General features: G+C 40.1%; 1 protein-coding gene across 1 annotated transcript; it reads right to left on the reverse strand.

Moving 5' to 3' along the window:
• On the reverse strand, positions 921-17,247 carry LOC109707894 (E3 ubiquitin-protein ligase UPL3). Its single transcript, XM_020229422.1, has 18 exons — positions 16,034-17,247; positions 14,679-14,789; positions 14,452-14,568; positions 14,181-14,348; positions 13,941-14,102; positions 10,771-11,019; positions 10,551-10,672; positions 8,680-10,111; positions 7,236-7,331; positions 5,533-7,113; positions 5,017-5,247; positions 4,824-4,928; positions 2,780-2,860; positions 2,616-2,684; positions 2,379-2,507; positions 1,904-2,026; positions 1,646-1,790; positions 921-1,245 (listed from the first exon to the last, which is right to left on the reverse strand). The coding sequence occupies exons 1-17, from the start codon at positions 16,907-16,909 to the stop codon at positions 1,725-1,727; spliced, it is 5,718 nt and encodes a 1,905-aa protein (XP_020085011.1). The 5' UTR covers positions 16,910-17,247; the 3' UTR covers positions 921-1,245; positions 1,646-1,724.

The raw sequence follows: 19,393 nt of genomic DNA on the forward strand, positions 1-19,393 counted from the left end.
CCAAGTTCGAATCCTAGTTGATTTATATTTACAGCTAAGTTTATTTTTAAATGAAATAAATGAAGCAAGTAGTATGTTATCTATTTTTCAAAAAAAAGAAAAAGAAAAAAGTGTATTCAGTGCAGTTGGCTAAAGACTTGAAAACCAATGTAACAAATATAGCATAACTAGTATAGTAACTTGTAAATATAGCATAATTAGTGTGGTAACCTGTAAATATAGCATAGCTAATGTAGTAACCTATGTAATGCGACGGGTACATAATTATAACAAAAAAATGACAAAGAAAGAGACAATGGCAATAAAAAAAATGACGATGAGTAGAGTTCGTCTTATCGATGAAAAGTGGTAACAGTAGAAGGAAGAGAAAGAGGAAGAAGAATAGTCATGCCCACGGCAAGATGTGACTCGATTCTGTTTAAGCAAAGAAAAGAAACTTTTGGTTCAATTCCGAATGGAGTCCGCACTCGAAGGTGATTGATTTTGTTCAAACAATAAAAGAAAAAAAATCCGGCCCAAAGATGAAAACATGTGGAATAGTTGGGCCAATTTAGTTCAATTCAACAGGTTGACCATATTCGGTTTGGAATAAAGAAAGAGGAAAACCAGATTCTATTCAAGCAATGAAAGAAAGAAACGTGTGGAAGAAGACTAGAGCCGTTTTGGAAGAGCCCGCGCTTAATAATGATCGGTTCGGTTTAAACAAAAAAAAAAAAATCGNTATCATAATAAAAAAAAAAAAAAAAAAAAACATGTGAAGAACTTGAGAAGGTTCGAGGCGGAGGCCATACTCAACAAATAAAAGGAATGTTGCCATGGGGCAATTTAGAAGGAATAATGTATAGATATATAAATATAAATAATATAGCAACATAACAAATATTGCAACATAACAAATCCATGCGTTGGCCACAATCCGGTAGCACTTAAACGGCAATGATCGTTTTTTCTTGGTACTTCAAAACATTCTGCAAAGGCAGTTAACTTGGCCTTATTGAAACAAACATTACCTCGTTTACTAATAATATCAGCATCCTCCATTTCATTATTCAAAATCATGAATTTGCATTAGAAGATATTCATTCGAAATAATTCATTGGAACTTTTATCTAGCTTTGTTGAATAAATTTCATAGCCTATCGAACAACCAAACAAAGTTTTCTTATTTACAGACACTGGCGAAGAGATGGTCTCCTGAATCCCTCTCAAATGCTTCCGAGGCCAAGCCATTGGTAGCTCTTTAAGCTGAGCATAGGAAAGTAAAATTATAAGCACATCTGATAAACTTAACAGAAAGAAAAAATTATAATTCTTCAGGAAAATTTGCACTTGATCGCTAAGGAGGTTCCAGTTTAGCCAAAAAATTCCCAATAGTTGCAACTGGGTCGCTAATACCATTTTAATCTCACCAACCCTTCCACTAAATTCCCTCAGTAAATGAAAATGGCCCCAAAATAGTAAGATGAAGGTCATATGAATATTTTAGGACCTGGTGCTATTTATCTGACATATTCATTAAGCCAACACAAGGATCACAAGGATGTACAGAAAACAAAATCATGGAAAGAAAAGAAACTGCATATTCATTTTTGTATATATTTCTCATTAGAAGACCTTGGTATGACCTCCAGTGCTAGTAACTAACCTGAAGCTACCAGGCATACAGGCCAAGGAGAAGAACACTGATGCAGGACAAAATATCTATCTACGTTAGTCTTAAAGCTTTACGAGAGATCAAATGAGCCCTGGCCTTCATTAATAGCATAAAGTAGCTTCTTGTACATAATTTCCTGCAAAATGGTGGACATTGTCAGAGAAAAAAAAAGAGGGTCCAAATGAAAAAAAAAAAAGGGGTGCAAATGGGGGACACGACTAGTCAAGTGGGAGAAAGGGGATAAAAAACCTTGGTCGAGTAGGGGGGCAGTTTAAGGTAGTTGGCACAAGTCATAACACTTGGCAAATCATCATCAACCGATTCAGACAACCCCGTGCCGTTAGATGCCGTATTCGTGACATTGGAAGAATGCTGCCATTACGAAATATAATTGAGCAGATAAATCACACTAGGATATGCTAAATTACAAGCAGCTTGATAGACCATTCCTTAGGTTTTGCAATTAGAAGTAGAGATATCTACTGTATATATATATTCCTGTAAATATCTAAATTTAATGTGTGCCGTTCGAATCACTTCCACACACACACACACAAAAAAAAAGCCCTCTAATCCTTTCCAACCCAAACTAATGATATTTTTTGTGGTAAGAAACTGCATTAAGGCATACTGGGAGAAGTTAGATTTTACAGGGTTACATAAGTAGATAGATGATTTTGTGGGGTTACAAGCATCAAAGTTAAAGAAAAAGAAATTATAGTACCTTCCGCACTATGGTCAGCTTGGGATTAAGAGCAGCGAGACCACCAGGTGGAAGCCGAGGAGCACCGGTCACAAATTGACAAAATGCATGCTGCTGCTCTGGGGTAAACTCACCCATAATCTCAAGCAACTAAAAAATAAATAAATAAAAAGAAAGAAGAAAAAGAGAACCAATGTAAATACCACTGCATGACAAACTAATATTTGATATCTTAAGATGCCTAAGTTTTCTACATACATTGACAATGGCAGGGCTCTTGGCAGTGTATCCATGATCGAATTTTATGTGATCAACCAGTGTCTCCGCCTGAAGCATATAAAAGTTAATATTTCATTGAAGAATTGATGTCTCATAGAAGTTTTCACTTATTCATGAAGGAAAATAAATGAACAGAAAATTACCTCCCATAGCTCTCTTCTGCCACAGATTAGGTAGTCGAGCTCATGCGGAGAGAATATTTGCAAAGATGAGAGGTCGAAGACCTGATATAGGCAGCAGGGAAAAAGCAAAAGAAATAGAAATTGAGTATTATGAGGAGATAACCATACTACAGAAACGAATTGGGTTGTCTTTCTATATATGTCCGCTGAAAATTGCAATCCTGCAAATATGCCCACAAAATGTTTACATTACACATATTTCTATGAGTGTATATCTATCTATACCGCTAGTTAATTCGCCACCATTGGAAAGCTATCATAATAATGTAACTCAACAAAGGAGGTTATATTAATGAAATCTTTTAAAAGAAGTGCAAATATTAACACTCGAAGGATATACACCAGATAAAACAAAAAGGAACACATTTCAATATGTAGTCCCCGGCTGACTAATGTGGAGTTAATTTCTTTCTAATTAAAATCTAAAAGGAACTCGCATTGATATTAAGTCACATTCTACATGCATACCCCTCTATGAATAAAAAATATAAAGTACTAATCAGAGTACATTCCCGATGTTCTAAAAGAACAGGTGGAGTAAGCGTCAAAGGTATAGTATGTAAGTTAAAGGTACATAGGTTCATAAACCTGTGCCACTGGTCAGCTAATAGAGTCTAATTTATTGACACATAGGATACCGAAACTAAAGAAGCAACCATAAAAAGAATCGAGAAAAAGGTAATATACAAAACTTTCTAAGAACCCACTTAAGCTTTATATTGTAACTCGGGAAAAATATCATGTTCTCATGGAAGCATGTGACTGAACAATTATGGAATGACGAATGGTAAAACTACAAAACTGAAAAGTAAGATTCAATATCAAAGTATTAAGGTTGCTGGTCATTCACTTCCATGCCTAACTAGCTTTTATCTCCTTCATCATGCTTGGTAATAGAAACAATAGTTTTTCTATTTGCCATTAAGCCATCCCCATGAAAGGAATAAATGACCGAGGCAGTATGAACATGCTGCCAAAGAGGCTGCAAACACACATTAAGGTGTGTCCCATATCAAACATTCACTCAGTGCTTCCACCCTTCCAAATTTTAATGGAGCATTTTAGATGATAAGAAAACACATTCATATTAGATTAACAGTGTGGCCTAAAAACAGGAACCTTAGCATCCGAATCCCACCATGTGTACTCTTCAGCAATTAGGCCCTACTTAAAATGCATGAACATTTTATTCGGTATATCTCTTTTGATTTATTCAAGAAGCATGTAGTGTTTGGTTAATGAGTATGATCGAATGTTTAGAATGTATACCATATTCGACCTTCAAGTCATTTTTTCGTGAGTAAAATAAATCATTATAGGAGAAATATGCTATCCAACCAAATCATAGATACTAAGACTTCTCAAGGAGAAAAAATGAAACAACTTCCAATCAAGCAAGAAAATTTTATACGGAATAAGTTATCATTGAATATTTTATTATTCTGACATCCAAACAGGGCCTTAATATTAGGTTGTACAAGACAAACATGAAACACCTTAACAATATGAACTATGAATAAAAAAGGAAAAAAAAACTTCTTTCCATTGTAATTAGCTACAAGGTTGTAACAGTTAGGCGCCTTGCTGGATTCAGAGAGGTAAATTTGCAACCTTGTGTTGATCATAAAGGAGACATGGAGTGATGGACGGCTGGACGCAATCCATGCGTTGTGTTACTTCAATTGCTCATAACTTCTAAGTGGTATTTTATCTTCTAAAATTCAACAAGAAACAAAGAAAGATGTTGCTAATTTTGCATTCTAAGAAGCAGATGACCTTTTCTACAAATCAGCTGCCAAGCATTTGGAACAGTTAAATCAATGTAGATCTTCTATGCTTATCAGTGATGCCCTAAAATTCTTTGTAGGGCAGACAAAATCAACCCTACCAGATTGCTTAAACAATTATTACTCAAAATTTTCAGATGTTTACTCGTTTACTCAAAAGTAGACAAATAGAAATTGAAATACCAATTAAGGACCCAATGAATTTAAAATTGAGCTACCTGGTTAAAGCCTTGCCTAAATGCTTCCATCTGCTGCATGATTCCCGTTTTGACAGTAGCATCAACTACCAATGAGATATACTCTTCCAAATTGTTGATGTTAACCTACAACAAGTTCAATATGGTTGAAAGGGAACTCCAAAAAGCAGTAAAGCACCCAAAAAATGAGTAAGTCAAGATTATTATCTCTTACAATTGTGCTTTCTTTGTCTTCTTTAAGAATATACTCAGGATAACCAGGAAGTGTGAAATCTAGGCACAGATCTTCAATAGGAGCACCACGGAAGCATAAATCAGCAAGTGCCTGCTGATTATCACCGGCGCTGGACTCCAAAAACTGTTTACGGTGGACAAGAACTAGCAATTCTTGCAATGTCTTTCCCAGCTCAGCATCAAATGAAAATATATCATACAAATCAAGTTCCTAACAACCAAAAAATAATGTTATATAGGGATAGAAGATATAATTATAGACTAAACATTGGGCCTGTTCAGCTCAGCTGCAGGGTTTCGATGAATTGTTGTTCGAGTAGTGCTATTAGGAGAAGCGCAATTGGTTTCCATCAAAATAAACCCCACAAGGACTGCTCACTGCAGCCGAAGCAGAACCATAGTAGAAGCTTCGGCATTTACTATTTGCCAAACACTATTAAAGATGACTGCAATTAAAAGCAGAAGTAGAATCAAGGCCAAACAAATATATACTTACTTGACCCAAAATGAGCTTGTAAAAAGCTGTTGACAGGGGCAGGTCAAGAAGCCTTCCATCTTGAAGAGCTTTAGCCATAACTCGACCAATAAGGCGGAAATGTTCTACAGCTTTAGAAAAGAGGCTACCACTTGATGCATCTGAGTTTGGTGGCCAGGGACGAGGGAACAAGCCAAGAGGAGCTTGGATTAAGTCTCTTCTCCCAATAGGCGAATCAGATTCAGTTTTCTTTCCTTCGGAACGCCCATCATTATTCCCTTCATTTACTTCATTTCCATCAACTTCCATTGCAGAATTATCCATTATATCTGATCTCCACAACCCTAATCCAATCTTTTGCAAGTCATGGCTCAAAAGAGTATAAAACTCCAAAGTAGGGCCCAATCCTGTGCCGACTTCCCCAAAATACTCCACTTCCAGAACAGCTTTCTGACTTGAAAACATCTCCATAACTTTTGCAGCAGAATCCAATACACGGGTTCTCGAAACACGCACTTTTTGCCGTTGCAAGCGGCCCACCCGAACCTCTCTCTCGCTTGCTGAGTTATGATTATCAGCATTTTGTTGCTGGAGGCGGTGCAGCGCACGAGATAGCCCGAAAGCTGTGGAATAAAAGAACTGCCTCCTTGTCTCGAAAGGAAACAGGAAGGGGCAAGCTTTTGTCATCTGATAACACCACGAAGGGAGACTACCACTACATAAAGCAAGAACGTCCTGAATTTGCCTAGCCAGTTTGGGGGTTAACTTGCTATTGACAAACTCTTCAGAAGGTACCCTAGTTCCAGTTCTATAGAGTTCCTCAAGAGTAGAAATCTTTCCCTCAGCAAAATCATCAGATATTGCTTGTACTCTCAAACGAGGAGCTAGTTGATTCAAACTCTCCAATACGCGTAATAAAGCCAAAATGTTGTAGGTAGGATTTGATTTTTCTAGGTCGCAAGGGAGCTCTCCTTGCAAAATGCTGTCAAGAAGTGACATCTGCTGACAACGAGCTTCTTTGCAAGCAGAAGTAGATCTGGAAGACTTCGATGCTGAGGAAGTTGAACCTCCCTGAGAAGATGCCCTATCAACCTGACTATCGGCTTTCTGATAAGTTATCGTGAATATGTCATTCCAGAACCTATTGCCATCATTAGGCATGTCGGACCCATTGAATCTTTCATCGTCGTCTTCATCCAGCACCAGCTGGCGTTGGATCGCCTGATATATCGTCAGATGCTTGCTGAGCTGTTTCCCGCCAGCTGTGAATATCAACTTGTTATAGTGATCGCTTGAACTGCTTCCAAGTGGCTGACCGCGACGGTCTCGACTGGCTCGGATACCACGACCACTCACAGAGGCCAGCCCAGCCATGGCAGCAGCTGCAAAAGACATCGCCCCCCTCGAACCAAAAGCACTTCCACTACGGAGCTCCGCAGACTCAGCACCAGCTGGTGCATTTCTATTATTAGAACCTGATGTAGGTTGTGTTTGGCTATCGCTAGCAGAAGAAGATATATTGGCATCTTCAGCTGTGTCCCCTAATTTGACGTCGTGTACCTTCTCGGGTACACAGATAGGAAGTGAGCCATCTCTTAGAACCTGAAACAATAAGACTTATGGTACTGTTAATATGAATTCTGGAAGGAGCCTTGTCCCTTCTATATTTCAAAAATAGGAAGTAACGATATCCTATCCAAAAGGCAAAAAGAATGGTGCGTCACCTCCTCATGATCGTCATCTTCATCCTCTGAGATATCATCCTCATCAATCATCAGAGCATCATCAATCTCAACAGGAGATATATCAAGCTCCTCATCCTATAGAAGTGAAATCAACCTTTACTTAAACAATAGAAGTGGCTGCAACAATGAAACAGAAAAGCCAGAGAAGGGCAAGGATTGAACTAAGCAATAAAGGAATAGAAGGATACTTTTACTAAGTCCATACGAATAGCATTGAATTTCTCGACAGGAATGCCTTCCCCAAAAACACATAACCTTACAGTAGCCCCATAAAAGGTGATGTGATGTTCCATATGCCTAAATTATTTTCGCTACATATGGAAGTCCTAGCCTTTACAAAGGAATTCAATCAAAATTGGCAAATTTTTCATCATTATAAAATCTCTCTTAACATCAGAACTCAAGAAAGCATGTGTAAAGTATATATTTTGATCTGTCTTGCCATAAATGGAATTTTCCATATATATGACCCTACAGACAAAAGCTCAAAAACAAATATATATGAACTGTTTGATAGCTATCCAATTTAATTCTCCACAACATTATCCTTTCCACAACATTATCCTTTCCAGCTTGCAAGCTTGCAGTCTAAGTTGAAGTCATTCAATATCTTAACAGTAAATTGAAACCAACTGTTTCACACTAATAGAAATATTGTCCAATTAGAAATAAATCGATCAATGAGTCAGATATCATTAACGTGATTCTTGTGGAGGCACTTCATGCTTCTATCACAGTGGTTGGAGCGGATTGTCAAATTGACCTTCTCTCAACTAGCTCATTCATAAGGCACAAACAGAGTAATTTCTCCCCTGCATATCACGGGTACTCAATAAACTAAATGTTTCTATATTGAATGCTTTGTAGATACATATAATTTACATCTGACTATAACTGAAAACAAGCAGTGGAACACTTTACTGGAACTACTAAATATCTAGTTTGACTCAATAGGGTAGATTAAGATGTTAAGTATGAGAAATTCTAAAATTAGCCAAATATATTTCTTACATTTATTTTGTTGCAGTGATGAGCACATTTACTAATGCTTAATGGAAAATTTTAAAATTTGGCACAAAACTATAATAAATCAGATCAATTCGAAAAGGTATATTTTCCTCTTCTTTCTTTTTTTTTGGGGGGGGGGGACACATATGCATCTGCAACTGTTGCAAAGTTGGTGTTTGCGCACGTGCCCTGAACCATTTTTGTTTGCCCGCATGCCTGCCAGAGGTATACATAGATATCCCAGCTTTTTGCATACATTCTTGCAGAGGCATGCATGCAAATATGTCAGGTTTCAGCAAAAGCATATAAATATCAACTTTCTAGGGGTATTTGCAAACTTTGGCTTATATGCAGCAGATAATGGGAAAAAAAAATCCAATATGTTTAAATAACTGTTTGAAAAGTGTTGCCAAACCTCAGAGCTAGAGTCCCCATGAGCAGGCTTCATTTCTTCATCTTTATCTGAGGCAGCCCTTCTCCGAGTAGCATTTCTTGTTTGGGGTCCTTTAGCTTCTTCCGAAGCAGATTTCAGAACGGCTTTACCCTTCCCTTTAGAAGAACTCGCACTCCCCTCCTGGCCATCCTTCTTAGCTCCACCACCAGTCGCTGCTGATGACCTAGATCTTGTTGAGGGGCGCCGGCCTGACGGAACTGATGTGGATGCTGATGAAGCACCTGTGCCAGCGGCAGAAGCTCCAGACTCTGCATTTCCAGAAGCTGCTGATGGCTTCTGCCCAGGATCAGTTCTCTGAACTCTCGGCCAAAGGAACTCCTCAACAGCTGCTAAACTCGCCAAGGGATCGATGAGTACAATATTCGATGAATAATCCCGAAGAGATTTTTCACCTTGAGCTCTACATAGCCTTAATTTAAAAGGCTGGGATAAAGCGCCTAATCCTGATGACAAACGGGCCCCACCAAGGCTAGACGACCTCCCCGAATGGCTAAGCACAACTGGGAAACGCTCCAAAGAAGATAATGCATTTTGCAGTTTCTGAACCAATACTGCCATTGGAGTTTCACTGCCTTCTTTAATCTCATAAGGAAGAGTGATTGCACTGAATGACTTATATCTCCTAAGTGCTTGTTGGCGAAGCTTAGGCAAGTTTGCTTCTGTAATTTTCTCCTTCCCATATGTACCGCATGTTAAGTAATTCAGTAACGATGAAACAACACCGCTGCCAATAAACTCAAATGTGGAGACTCCATCCCCTTTGCGAAGCTCACCCAACATTTCAGTTATTACTTCATTTAATTGTTCCTCAGTTGAAGATGAAATGTCAAAGGAAGTAGCTCCAAAAGCTTTTGATTTACCCTTGCCCTTTGTTTTTATTGCACTCTCAACACAAGTATTTAGTTTTATACTAAGAGATTTTAAGCATAGGAGGTCATCAGTAACTCCAACTTCACTCAAATCAGGATCAGCTGGAAAGTATTTTTCTTTAAAAGATTTTGCACATGCACTGACTGCAGCACGAAGACTAGAGTTTGCTGTTGGGACTTCTACAGAAGCCGAAGGTGAAGCAGTGCTTCCCAATAAAGCACCTTTTGGCTCGTCCAACAAGCTGTTCTCTGCATTCAAACCAGCATTGCGGCGTCTGTAACGACGGGAGCGTGAAGAGGTTCCAGGTGTAGGATCATTATTGTCCTTTTCCACCGTTGTTGCTTGAGGAGCAGCAACAGAAGATGAATCTAAGGATATGAGTGTATCCACAGCATGAACAACTCCTTCCCTCACAAACATCTTAGAAAATGTTCCAGGAAGCTTTTCCATGAGAATCTCTGCTATTTGGAGAGCAGGGATCAGTACTTGCGGATCTTTCCAGGCCAAAATCCCTGCTAAGAAGCTACAGATAAAAATGATCGACTTTCATCAGCAAAAGGAATTTGAACCCTAGTTCTAAAAGAGGATTTTTTTTATTTTGCATTATAACTCCAGAAATATTTCAAATTAGTTGTTAAAACTGATTCTTTTCCAATGTATCCCTGGAAATATTAAAAATTGTGCAGACATATGCAAAGTTGGTATTTGAGCATGTACCCCTAAAAATCTAGCAAATTTGCAAGGGAGAAGCTGTCAAGCTATCTACATAAAAGTGGTTTCTATATATTTAACACCAGGAGGGGCATGAATGCAAATAAATGTGTTTTCTGGGGGCACTTGCAACAAATTCTAACTTTACAATGGTATTTACGTAATTTTGCATTTTTGCCAATGTATATGTGCAAAAAAACAATATTAAAAAATACCAGAGATATAAGTAGCGCAGAAACAGATAACGGTACCTGGATATGTTGGTTGCACCAAGTAAAGACTGAATCATATCAGCTGAGCTGAAGTACATTAATTTGCCAATAACGGAGAGACACTTGTGACGAACAGGACCATTTATACTGGACCCATAAACCTGATCAAGAATAAAAGAAATTTTTTTAAGCATGATTACCCAAAAGGTATTCCCAGTGTAATAGGATAGAAAACAAAAATGCATCAAAAGCTGCAAACCTGTATCAAGATCGGAAGTAGGTCCATTCCAAACTGCTGAAGAAGTTCTGGTTGATCATGCAATAACTTCTCACGAGCTGAAGTTTCATTCTCCATTGAACTGTTCTCATCTTGCTTGCCTGAATTAACAGCTGGTGATTTCTTCACAGATGAGCCTTTGACAAGAACATTATAGCAGATTGGAAGAGAGATGGTTCCTTGAGGCAACGAAGGAAGAAGCTCATCCGCAAGATTGACGATCTCATATATCTAGTTGATAGAACAATTGCACTTGTTATAACATATAGACGCATTTACTGAAGACCTCAATAATTGTAACTTTTTACCTTGACCTATTTTAACAAAATATTACACCAAGTTTTGTACAGTAATGACTAAAAAATTAACCCAAAAAAAGAAAACATCAAAGTACTACATAGGTCAGAGAAAAAAGAAGACAAACTATGGGGTCATCTACAATATGGTCAGTTAATTCCTGATAGCAAGTAAAACATGAGGCGGTACACAATCGTAACATAAAGAGTTCATCTCTGATATATGGACGCATGAGAATAGATTTCTCAATTTCAAGGTCAAGTAACGAAACAAATAAAAATAATGTTCAAACCAAAACTTACATATTAATCCAGTTTCTTTAATTTTGCTATCCAATGCATTGATGGTTGACAACATACATACATACANTCCCCACTGGGTTATAGTATTTAATCCAATGATTAGAAATAATGAAAAGAATTGATCCAAAGGCTAAAAAACTGGTAGCAACAATGAGATTTTGCTACTAATAGTAACCCAGTCCAACTCTATATATAGTAGGGCTACTATACTCTTATGAGTATTGGACCCTTCATACTCATAAGTTGTTTTCGATAATGGGGCTTCTGAATCGACGATCCACTCCGTTAAATATGATCTAGAGTATTTGAAACTTCTAAAAAATAAATTTCGTAATTTTTCAAAATCATAATAAAGTTCATCAAGCGGGTATAAAATGAACAGTCAAAATCGAACGACGTCCTAAAAATGGATGATCGAATCCTTCAATTTAAGATCGGAGTTATTGATCTTTATCTAGATAGTGAATAAAATTTTCTATCAAAAATTCAACCTATTTCGATTCTTTTACACCGTTAAACTAGCAAGTATCTCATACCGGCCGTTAAAAGTTGTCAATTTTGTGAGCTTTTGATCGTTAGGTAAATAATATTGAAAAATTATAAAATTTTGATTTCTAGAAGTTTTAAATGCTCTAAATAATGTTTAACGGTATGGATCGTTGATTCGGAAGCTCTATCTTCGAAAACAACTTATGAGTACGAAGGCGATCGTACTCATAAGAGTATAGTAGCTGGACTCTCTCTCTCTCTCTCTCTCTCTCTCTCTCTCTATTTTATATATATATATATATATATATATATATATATAGAACTAGGCTGGAATACTATTAATAGTACCAATGACTTGGTGCTATTAAGTTTTCTACCCTTGGATTAAAAGATGTGCAGTTAGGATAATATGGATCCCCTAGGGTTGAGTGGGTGGTTGGTTGAATAGTATAATCGAACAGATAAAAATGATAAAAGAGGTAAATCTAACAGCAGAAAACTTGATAGCACCAAATGCTTCATGCTATCGATAGTATCCCAGCCGAACTCTCTCTCTCTCTCTCTCTCTCTCTCTCTCTCTCTCTCTCTCTCTCTCTATATATATATATATATGCATGCATGCATGCATGCATATGTATGTATATGCAGTCATTAGAAAGTACTAACAAGTGCAACTACTATGGCATCTTCTTCATTCATGTATTCGTGTACCATTGTTTTAGGACATTTCACCTCTGGAATTTTGGAGTCCGAGTCACATTAGTTAATTATAAGCTTACCTGTCCTTCTTGCCCGAACTTCACCAAAAGATTCATTAGAAAGTGCAAATGGTCTTCTGTGATAGGAACCTGCTGTTTATCTTTTTTCTTTTTTTTATTGATTCTGAAAATGTCGATGACTCGTCAAAAAAAGATAGAATGTCAAAGAGTTCAAGAATTAGGTTAACCTGCTTATATCCGCCTAAAATATGTAGGAGGAGATCGCAATCTTATAAATCAAGGTTCCTCGAATTGCAAAACAAATAAAGAGAAGTAACTAAAATTTTACTGCCTAAATTAAATCATAATCTGCAGCAGAATAATGGATCACCATGAGCTATTATTCATATTACAATTTGCAATCCTTCTTTGAGGTGTCCATTGATGTTAGTTAGATAATCTTCTCTGGCAATCTCCTTAATAGTCTTCTAAGAACCTATAAATAACTAAACTGTCTCACTGTGCTGATTTTTTCTTGCTAGAAAAGCTCCTAAAATTCCTTTGATATACCTGTTCCTCAATGTGCCATTTCTTGTCCTACCAAATTGAACCATCTTGTTTGCCTTAAGGCCCTTTAACCCTAACTGTACTAGCAATAGAAAATTTCAAACTTTTGTAATCTTCCACTACCTACCGTAAAATTTATCAAAAAGAGCCCTAATCAAGTTAACTATTGTACGATTTACCAACTAAAGCTAAAATGCAACTTGGACTAGAACTTCTAGCCAGAAGTTCACTAGGCACTTCGCCAATTTTTTTGAGTCTGATATTACAAAGATGTCCAATCAACCACTCCATACATGCATTCTAGAACTTCTAATATGTGGCTAATGCACTTTCGTGCAGCCTTAAATGCCTTGAAGCCCCATGGTCATCCAATGTAGGGGGTAGGGATCAATCCATATGAGACCAAATGAGACGAATTTCAGTCTTCTACTATTGTATTCTTGATCAAAACTAATTATTCTAAAGAATTAGTCCTCCTACATGAAATATTATTTCCCGCTACCAACGCAAATGTCCATTTACATAATTATTTGTCAGGATTACTGGAAAATTAGTTCTCATAATTACCAAGTAATTATTATTTCTTTCTTATATTAGATATTTAGATGTAAGATGCATGCATACATACATATACGTAAAGTTGGCACGTTTTCATTAGAAAATGCATATTGGAACTCATCCAAATTCTACCACTGCCCACATACTTATCCAACTCATGCATTCATTTCTTTAGTAATAAAGGACCAATGCACCAACAAAAGAAATGTGTTTCATTTTTTAAAAAACATGTTTGAGTTACCTGCTCTGATGGCCTTGTTAGAGCAGGCGATACAGAAGCACCAGCTACAATACCGGAACCTGATAGTATATCTTTTAAAGTGCTGCTGATTCCAAGAAGAAGAAGAGTTTTAGCCACAAGAGGAGATCCACTTGCACATGTCGAAAGGAGCCGGATTAAACCCTGACAGAAAAAATAATTACAATTAACTAGAGCAGGAAAAAGAGCCCAAACGAGCCAAATAAAATGATTTTGCTTTACCGTGTATGTCGAAGTACTCAAAGAAGCCTGTCCTCCCGAATTACTAACAGATATTAGTGCTGCAGCTTGTGCAACCAACCCGTGATTGCATAACTCATCTAATTTTTCGGGAGATGAAGCTAAAGCTTCTGCAATACGTGTCAAGCAAACAGAAGCATGTTCCAGCACCTACAATTGTACGATAAATCAATATGAAGTTAACAAGTTTTAGGGCCAGCCAAGTAAAAGATGTAAATAAAAATAAACAGGGTTTTGCAATATATCATTTTACCTTTGAATCATGATAGTTTAGGAGGTTTGTTAACAATGGAACTGCTTCCATCACAAAGTCCGCCGCATCAGAAGGCAACTTCTTACACATATTTGCCGCAGTGGATAATGCTACTCTCTGAAGAGAATCAGAAATGTATCAAGTTAGGGGGGGAAGAAACACAAGAAATAATCAACTAAAAGAAGCAACTACATGAAGCAACTTAAAGACATTTACAAATCCATTACCTGAACACCTGTGGAAAAGAAATCGAGATAAGACAGCACTGCCATTAGAGCACCAGCACGCAAACAAGCAGTGGGGTTTTCTTGCGATATCTTCTTAAGAGCTTGCAGAGACTAAAAGGAAAATAAATTAAAAGCATAAGGTGGCTGTAAGTAAAATTGTAAACAAAAAGATATCAAAACAGGTTTGTGCGGCAATATGTGCATGCAAGGAATTTTATACTACTGATATCAGATAGCAGCTAGGTATGAAGCAAAATAAGGCCACATAAAAGACCAAATTAAGGTCCAGAAATAAAGGGAGAGGCAATTATTATCTGTCAGCTGCTAAGTTCCAAAGTTACACTTTTAACACTCAAAAGAAAAAAAAAAAAAGAAGAAAAACATAGAACTCAAAGTTCACATTCATCTGAAAGTTGTTCTCACAATTCTTAATAGGAATTACTAAGAGAAGCACAGGACATGGTTTCCACCTGTGCCAATTCAAGGGACCAAACTAAGCCAATCAAACACAGTTCAAATATATCCATCCAACGCCACTTTGCTTCATCACCATATAAGAGGCATAGGACACACGGTCTCCACCTATGTAACATGACACTCTTAAGTACTATAAAGAAGCATGAACCCAGGAGATAATCTGGCTCCTAGATGGGGCCGATATGATATGACAGGAATTACTAAGAGAAACACGAATTTAACATGACAAAAATCTATGTAACGCAAAAGTGATACTGCATGATATAATTAAGAGATAAGTTAATTTTGTGACCAGTTAGGGTGAAGTTATAGACATCTAACATGACTCCACAAATGTAGAAAACCAATATGACTCGCAAACCTGAATAGCCAATATGACTAGCTTCAACCCAATCAATATTCTAAAATTGAGGAAAAGTAATTAAAACAAGATTTAACAGAGGCAAAGACAATTAGGGTTTGTTTGGTTCACCTATTTTAGACTATGGAATCAGAATGAGATTCATTGATTTCGATAGTAGTTGCTTGTTTATCAGGAATCATATTCTAATTTTCATTCCACTCTCGAATGGGAATGGCCCAATCCGGTTTTGAATCTGGGATTGGCTTATTCCAAAGTAAACCACTCAAAACCCTCTCTCACAAACACCTGCCTCTCATCCTCCTTCACCACTCTCCTCTCTCTTAACCAAAACCCTCTCTCAAAATCCTAAATATCCATTCTGATTTTCATTCCAATAATGAACAAACATTTTTGTATGATTCATCGTTTCATATCCCACTCCAATAGAATCCAATTTCATTTTCCATTTCTATTCCAATTATGAACCAAACATGCCCTTAAGGTAAGCAAATCATGAGAAAAGACATAGCTGCACCTGTTCTGCAAGGTCCATGTACTCGATGGTAAGCAGCCGGGCACAGAAGCACGGCACAGCCCCATAGTGCACCACAGCAGAGCACGATGATGGGAGGACATCGCACAGATGGGTGAGGGCTCGCGCAGCAAGCAGCATGATATCAGGATTGCTCTCGTGATTAAGCAATCCAACGAGAACAGGAACAAACGAGTCAACTGAGAATGATCCTAGGGACTCCTCGGTTCCAATGGACAGCATCTCGCAGAGCTGAGTAAGCGCCTCCACTTGGCGTCCCTCCTCTCCGTCGGCCCTCAGCCCTGACAAGATCTTCTTCAGCCTCCCGCTCTGCTGTGACGAGGAAGAGGCCACCGATACAGACCCCGACGGCAGGAGATCGTCGAGACCCGCACCAAGCTTGCGGAGCAGGCCCTGTAAAGCCGTGCTAGCGGAGGTGAAATTCTGGTGAAGGATGCTGACGCCGCCATCACCGTCATTGTCGTCATCTCCCGCAGCGGCTGAGAAGCTGAGACCGACAAGCCGCTCGGCTTCTCGCTCCCGTTCGCGAGACCGGGACGCCTCCGGCGGCTCCTGCTCCTTGCCCTTGTCCGAGTGGTTCCGTCCCGAGCTGCGGCGGCGGCCCGCGGAGGAGTCGCCAGAGGAAGGGTCCATCGGGGCTGTTGCGGCGGAGGTGGCGGGAGGAGGGTTAGGAGTAGCTGGCAGAGGGTTGTTCTGAGAGCGGCGGGAGCGCGTCGTCGGAGGAGCGGCGGCAGCGGTGGGGGCAGAGGCGGCGGCGGCGGCAGGGGCGGCGGCGGTGGTGCGGGAGCGCTTGGAGGAGCGGGTGGTGGGGGCTTGAGAAGAGGAGGCCTCCGCCCGCTTGCGGCTCCGCGTTTCCATACAAAGGCGAGCACCTCCCTCGCCCAGAGGCGGCGGCGAAGGGCGGCGTCGGCGGGAACCTAGGGCACGGAATCTGGCATCAGGAGGTCGGGAAAAGCGATAAAAACTCAAACTTTACACGATCGCCGAGATCTATCGAAAAGCGGATCTCGCACACCGATCAATTCCTCCTTTTACAGCGAATCTCGAGCTAGGGTTTTCGAAATTGAATTGGGGGAAGAGGAGGTGAAAGGGACTAGGAATAGCAGGAGGAGATTGGGGGATCGATCGAGGGTTAAGGAGGTAGGGATTGGGGGATCGATCGACGGCTAAGGAAGCTTTTTCTTGGGGGGTGGCTGAGGGAAGGGATGGAGAGGTCGGGTGGGGTGGGGTTGGGTGGGGTGGATTGCTGTATGCTCGAATGCCGTAGATTGCTATATGCTTGAATGCTTCGGGTGGTGTGGTGAATGGTGATACACGAGAGTGCCCGGTGTCGTGATTTTAGCTTAGGAGGTGGAGTCGGTGTGAGTCGTGTTTTAGCACATTTGGGTTCGGTGATGTCACCATTTTGTCCTTCCGGTGGTTGGTAGAGGCGGCGATCTTGACCCGAACCCCAACGGATCACTCCTATGTGTTCCGACGTGGGTTGGTTTTGGATCATCCGATTAGAAAGACGGATCAGTTTCATATCAATCCCACAAAAAGCAAATTGGATGGATTTCGGGTTTGATTATTATTGACACCGAAAATGAGCACTGTCGGGATGAAGCGCCGAAAGGAATTTCAGCAAAGAGATTTGCAGAGCAGCATGTCACGGACTTAGCGCTTTCATTCGCAAAGCCCGTGCAGCGCCCACCTTTCTTCGTAGAGATGGACAAGCCTTTGTCTTTGTTGCAAGTCCGGACCTTTGCGTCCTATGACTAAATATGGAAAGGAAAAAAACAAGAGAAAGAGGCAAGAGATTCTCTCAAAAAGCTAAGTACTATACTATTTAGAAAAAGAGATTATAGCATACAAACACACTCTCTCTTGTGTGTTTTGGCCTTAGCCAACCCCACCATTTATAGACTCCTAAGTACATTGAATGTAGTCACTCAACACACCCACTAACTCATACATAATGAGCCCTCATAATAGCTAAAAGCTTAAGAATCACAACATAACTCATGACAGTTTTGCAACCATTGAGTTTCCCACAGCGGGTTGGGTTTGAGTCTCCTTGACAATCCGATTCAACCCGTTTTCGTTAGTAGAGTTGGGCCAGGGACCGGGCTGCCACAGAATTATTCTAAGTCCCGACACCCTCCTCCACCTAATGCGCAGGCATCCTCGTCGCGCGCTGCGTCTGAAACTCGTCGATGAGTGCTTGGTACTGCCAAAGTGTATCCGCTTTCTCCCAACTTACCTCGCCGTAAGGGGGATTCTTCCACTTCACCAAGTACTCAGGATTCGGCGTAACTCCACATTGCCGAATGAGTCGAGTATCCAGGATGGACTCCGCTTGTTTGTCGAATGAAGTCACCACATGGTCGCAGGTTCTCGCTGCGATACACCACGGCTCGGATCCTCCGTGTCTTCGTTGTACAGCTTCAACATGCTGACATGAAAGACAGGGTGGATCTTGAGGGTGGATCTTGAGGTTCGCGGGCAGCTACAGCTTGTAGGCCCCCTTGCCTACACGCTTGACGACGGTAAATGGGCCTTCGTACTTGCGTAGCAGTTCCTTGTGCACCTTCCGCAAGGCTTTGAACTGCTGCGGTTAAAACTTAACCATCACGTGGTCACCCTCGGCAAACTCACGAGGTTGCCGCTTTTGGTCAAACCACTTCTTCATCCGTCGTGCTGCTTTCTCCAAGTTCACCCTTACAATTTCACCTTTTTCCTGCAAGTTAGTGGTAAACTGAAGAGCAACTAGGCTGCAGAACTGCTCTCCCACAGCAGCCGTGTGAGGGGCAAGTGGTTGCAGCACGATCACCAACTCAAAGGGGCTACAGCCTGTAGTCTCGCTGCGCCGCAAGTTGTAGGAAAATTGGGCGACATCAAGGTGATACAACCAATCCTTTTGGTTGGCAATCACATAGTACCGCAAGTACTCCTCTAGCAGAGTGTTCACCCGCTCCATTTGCCCGTCCGTCTGTGGATGCCAATTGGTGGAGAAGAGCAACTCCGACTCCAAGATTTTGAACACCTCGGTCCAAAACTTGCCAGTGAACCTGGGGTCGCGGTCGCTCATGATGCTCGTGGGGATCCCCCAAAGCTTGACGATGTGGTTGACGAAAAGGCGAACCGCTAGCCGTAAAATTGGTCGGCGCAGCAATGAAGGTCCCGTACTTGAAAAAATAATCAACCACCACTAAAATAGACCCAAGCTCCCCCACCTTTGGCAAGGCGGAGATAAAGTCCATTGAGAGACTCTCCCACGGACGACTAGGCACAGGTAAAGGCTCGATGAGTCCGCTAGGTCGTTGGTGCTCAACTTTGTTTTGTTGACATACTAAGCAAGTT

The sequence above is a fragment of the Ananas comosus genome, linkage group 3, assembly GCF_001540865.1.
Source record: "Ananas comosus cultivar F153 linkage group 3, ASM154086v1, whole genome shotgun sequence".
Classification (NCBI taxonomy): domain Eukaryota; kingdom Viridiplantae; phylum Streptophyta; class Magnoliopsida; order Poales; family Bromeliaceae; genus Ananas; species Ananas comosus.

Bases quoted from the DNA above. Each gene is read 5' to 3' on its own strand.
- LOC109707894 (XM_020229422.1), bottom strand. From the start codon at position 16,909: ATGGAAACGCGGAGCCGCAAGCGGGCGGAGGCCTCCTCTTCTCAAGCC. The intron at 7,332-8,679 runs GTTTGGCAACAC...TCACTTCTATAG, and splicing joins ATGGGGACTCTAGCTCTGAG to GATGAGGAGCTTGATATATC. The intron at 2,685-2,779 runs GTAATTTTCTGT...TATATGCTTCAG, and splicing joins GCAGAAGAGAGCTATGGGAG to GCGGAGACACTGGTTGATCA.